This window comes from Branchiostoma floridae, chromosome 5 (assembly GCF_000003815.2).
Source record: "Branchiostoma floridae strain S238N-H82 chromosome 5, Bfl_VNyyK, whole genome shotgun sequence".
NCBI lineage: Eukaryota > Metazoa > Chordata > Leptocardii > Amphioxiformes > Branchiostomatidae > Branchiostoma > Branchiostoma floridae.
The window spans coordinates 19,212,258-19,217,399 of NC_049983.1; the positions used below are offsets into that span (position 1 = coordinate 19,212,258).

The following is a 5,142-nucleotide window of genomic DNA, read 5'->3' on the forward strand; positions in this document are numbered from 1 at the left end:
CAAGGACATTTTTTCCAGAATTCATAATGTAATAATGTAAATATTTTGGGGAAATCTTTTTTCTTCAAAAACACAAGGTTTCAACTGACCAGGCACACAGCTCTTGCTGAAGAACATGCCCACAGCCTGTGGGATGGACTTCTTGTTGTCCACCTGCATCTGCTTGTTCTGGATCAGCCAGCCGACCGGCACATTCCAGCCGGAGGTCTTACTGATACCGGTGTGGCAGGACTTATGGCCACGCAGGTTGTTCATGTTGATTTCCTGGTTGTCCTTACGGACCACAGCAACAGCCCAGTAGCTGGCATCACCTGAAAGTGGCAGAAAGCTTTAGCATAATCACATTTTCAGCACCAAGGACAAAGAACTAATTTTACTTTCCAAGTGTGATGGGTCGTTCAGTGTAATATAACCAACTGTTGCCGCATTGCGAAGATAATGCATTATGCCGAAGGGCAGTTATACCAGCTATATAGATATATAGACACAGATACAGCAACAGATACAGAAGTAATTTCAAAAGCCATCATTCAACTATAAGTCTGAACTACATAAAAATATCCCCCCGCATCTTACCGTTTCCATAGTCCTCTCCCATGACTGGCACCAAATTGTACTCAGAGCCAGCAGTGTAGATGTCTCCTCCATCCAGAGAGATCACATCAGCCTGAAGATCAAATCAAAGTGTGATAAAAATGAAATGCAGCTATATATCCCAGTATAATTACTGTTTAAAGAACTTTTACTGTAAGACGTAAATCTAAGTATGCTATTCTAATCTTGGCAGTCGGAAATGTTGATCTTCATGAAAGTTGTAGAAAGCAGACATACAAAGTAAATAGCAATGTTCATTTTCTTCATGCCGCAGAATACCCTCAGTCATGTATGCCAAAAGGCTAAAAATGCATGCTGTAAGAGGCTTAAGGCTACATATACTTTCTGTTGTAACTGATGTATATTAAACTGTTGTGCTCCTCACCTGGTGGTGAGAGATCTTGTACATGCAGTCCTCAGTAGACTGGCCCTGCACACACTCCAGCCTGTGGTTCAGTCTCCTGCTGAAGGCACGGCTCATCTCCTGGCACTTCTGCTGCTCCTGGCTGGAGATGGTACACCAGCGCAGGGTGCCTGGGTAATGGCATTGCACTTATTATACAAAATTTCCATTGAAAAGTTACAATGATTCAACACAAAAATGCTTGCATTACTCAAATTATAAGGATGGAATACAGGTTTGATCTTACTCAATGCTCAAAATACTTTTTCAGCCAGGTTACTCAGGTGGCAACCTGAGTCAAAAGCCAGGTTGCGCCATCAACAATTAAATTTTAGCTTGCCCCACTTCCAAGTTATTACTCTCTTCAAGTAGGCTACTTATCCATTATCTTCTCTTCCAGTTACACATAACTTATATGTTTGTGATAAATACCAAAGTTCATGCACATAGGTGGCGGAAAAGCATTGTACAGACTGCAAAATTTCAGATGGCACATTGAGCTACCTATATTTAGAATACGGTTGTCCTTAGCAAAATGTGTTTGCATTTGGAAGTGTGCAATTGGGTATTGTGATCACTGCTTACTGTGAGGCTGGACTTCCTCGGCAGTATGGTGACTGCGGAGACAGCGCAGGTACTCCTGTCCCAGCCACTCCTCCCAGCTGTCCTTGCTGCCCACCTCCACCAGATGATGGGTGTCGTCACGGAACAGCAGGTCGTGGCCGCCGAAGGAGGAGGAGTCAAACAGGTTGAAGCCGCGATCGTTGTCATCGGAACCAAACATATCCTGTGGATGAAAACAGGTACAAAATTCAGCTGCCTCCACAATACAACAGTGAGATTAGATTGTGTCATGATTATACAGTGAATTGTGAAGGTTGTCAATGATTTTGCAGTGGAGCTTAACAGCAAATTTTTGGCACTGCAAATTTGTCTCCTTTGAATTACTAATCTACTAAAGAATTGTATCAACAACAAATTTATATCACAGCACAACCCTCCTTTTTATCCTACCGCATAATAAGACCACAACAAAAGTAAATATAGTACTGTTCCCAGATTCTTCAAATTCCCCACCTGAGTGTTCTTCAGCAGCTGCACTGCCCTGTCTATCCACTCCTGGTTCCTCTCCTCAGATGTCATCACGGCGTGGGACGGAACACGGGCCAGGCTGCACTCACGCCACTGGTCCACGGGACGGCGGGAACCGTCCGGGCACAGCAGCTCAAACTCGCTGGAGCGCAGGCCAGCGGCCCAGTTCTCAGGGTTGTGTCCATCAGTGTTGTCCTGGACAGTCTGGTGGTTGATAAAGGCAACATCACCAGCTCCCTCAACAAGGCACCTGGCGGTCACGAGCACATACCAAGGTTAGGTCTATTGAACTACCAATTTGAAATTCATAAAATCCATTTAAAGTCTTGGAACTCAAACCATGATGAGCATAGTACATGTATATATTACCTGAAGGCCCCAGCATATCCATAATACGGCTCGTTCTTGTTCCTCACACAGTGGTCCTCTCCAGCACCAGCACACAGGGAGCACAGGTTGGAGGGGTTGGTGTTCTGGGGATCATACTCAGGGCTCTTGGCACCTTTGTGCAAAGAAGGAGTATATTTAGTGCTATACAATTTGGAGCAAGATAACAGAAGTTTGTCTAGCTGAAAATATTAACAGGCAAATATACAATAGCCAGAACATAAAAGACTTAAGAACTCTTCTCTCCATACTTTAAGCAATCAATCTGTTCAACCAGACTGTAGACAACTAACATCGGGGTGTGTAGATTTATCTATATCTTGCATATGTGTGCTTTTTTTTACATAACAATGCCATTCGGGTTGCCATCATGTGTTTGCCTGTCATGTTGAATATCAATAAAGAGAGAACAATGACATAGTAAAAGATGTATATGCTAATTTTCTCCAAACTTTTCATTCTGGATAGATCCTTCTGACAAATAGGAACATTACAAGAGTAGTACATAAGGAGAAGTACAACAGTTACTATATTACACACACAAACCAACTCACCAGGCACACAGCTCTGGCTGAAGAAGTCTCCCACAGCCTGAACCAGACTAGTCTGACCATCAGTGTGAACAAAGTCCTGGTCTACCAGCCAGCCGGTGGGGATGATCCAGCCGGACGTCTTGCCGATACCGGTGTGGCAGGACTTACGGCCACGCAGGTTGTTGATGTCAATTTCTTGGTTGTCCTTACGGACCACAGCAACAGCCCAGTAGCTGGCATCACCTGGGAAGGCAGAGCAACCGATTGTAAAACTTCAATCTCCATGTTACATCTACAGTATACCAACAGGCTAGCTCCTGAGGTGTGGCCAAAATCAAAATCTTACGATGCTAGTAGGGAGGATCAATAGACACAAGCCTCTAAACACCTACATACACAACAGCAAGTACGTGGCTGTACCTACCATTTCCATAGTCCTCCCCCATGATAGGCCTCATGTTATACTTCATCCCAGCCTGGTAGATGTCTCCTCCATCCAGGGTGATCACATCAGCCTTCATGGGGAAATAACTGTTAATATCTGGCATACAAATTGATCTATTGACTGATAAATTTACTGACTAAGCGCAAAGTCAAACTTAGAAGTACTTGGAGATAAGATTTCAAATTGATCTTGTCATTGTTTGGCCACCTTACTTCTCTATTAGCCTGAGTACCATTCTCTGTAGGGACTGCTGGCTCAATCCTTTTGCTTGCTAACCACATGGGATTAAGCCAGCAGTCACTATGGAGGATGGTACTCAGGCTACAAACCTATATAATTTTAGCTTTAATAGCCTATAGCTGCCTAGTTACAAAGTTTGTACCTGGTTCATGTGGATCATCTGCATGCACTGTTCAGCATTGTCGGCCTGCACACACTTGATGGTGGGCACAAAGCCACGCTCAGTCAGGGTCTTGCTCAGCTGCTCACACTTCTCCAGCTCAGCCTCAGATGTCGCACACCAGCGGATCTGCTTATCTATGGGTACAACATCATCATCATTGTTAGATAGGCTTGTCTTTTCTTCACTTTTCAGCTTTGATACGGCTGGTTGCATTAAAAAATGCACAATTATGACAAATATCACAAGACCAACAAGGATTTATATTTTGATCCATATCAGCTCCAAGTCAAACAGCAGTGATCAAGTACAGTGAAAACAGATGAAAGTCTAACTGTGAATCTCCTTTTACCTCCAACCACAAAATAAAACACAGCAAAAGTAAATGAGTTTAAAGCTTTATGTTCATCAATGAAAGAAGGAGAAGTATTTACTCAGGACACGCTGGTTCCTCTCCTGGTCCTGGCTGATCAGGTGACCAACAGACTCCATGTAGCTGGAGCCCAGCCACTTCTGCCACGTGTTCCGCTGGCCCACCGGGACCAGGCGCTGCACGTTGTCACGGAACATCAGGTCACGACCTTCAAACTTGCTTGAGTCAAACATCCGGAAATCACCGGTACCCTCAAAGCCAAAGTGTTCCTGCAAAAGAGAGGGAATGAAAGTCCATGCTTGTCACTGATAAACTATACGCTATATACATGTAGTAACTTGTTACCAATTATCAATTAACTTTCTTGAGACATTTACTTTGAATCTTGAATCATTTGCAGTGGTTTTATTTTTGCAGTTTTTGCAATGACATTGCTTCACAATGTCATGATGACATCACCTCTATGTGTTTCCAATGCAATATTACTGTACTACGCAATTGCTTCAACCACAAACTTAAAACCCTTATACTGCCGAGCCCGTATATATACGGGTTGCACATATATGATGCCTGTATATGTGGGTCCAGTATCTTTATGGGTTTGGGGCATCTCTCACTTAAATTAGGCATACCACAGCAAACCACATCGACTGGGGGGAGGGGGTAAATCTGCAGCAGCAGCATAGAATAGGTCAAGTTTTACTGATTTGATTAAGCAATCAGCTACGCCAGGGGGTTCGACTTGCAAAAATATTCCCAGCAGGACAAGGGTACAACACAAAACCCTTCCTTCCTTTCCTACAGCAAAATTAAGTTCCTGTCAACATAGATGATTTTACAGTAAGTTCTGTATCTGCTCCTACCTGAGCCTGGGTCAGGACCTCCATGATCTGCTGCAGGTTCTTCCTGCTGTGG

At 43.7% G+C, this 5,142-nt stretch overlaps 1 protein-coding gene across 1 annotated transcript in view; it reads right to left on the reverse strand.

Annotated features, from left to right (window-relative positions):
- The window catches only part of LOC118415881, a gene marked incomplete in the record, with an annotated part of 35,770 nt that overhangs the window by 21,262 nt on the left and 9,366 nt on the right, over positions 1 to 5,142 (reverse strand). The window contains 7 exon segments of the mRNA XM_035820788.1: positions 90 to 311; positions 577 to 667; positions 980 to 1,128; positions 1,583 to 1,784; positions 2,075 to 2,339; positions 2,459 to 2,591; positions 3,031 to 3,252. Of these exon segments, the coding sequence (XP_035676681.1) occupies positions 90 to 311; positions 577 to 667; positions 980 to 1,128; positions 1,583 to 1,784; positions 2,075 to 2,339; positions 2,459 to 2,591; positions 3,031 to 3,252 (1,284 nt within the window).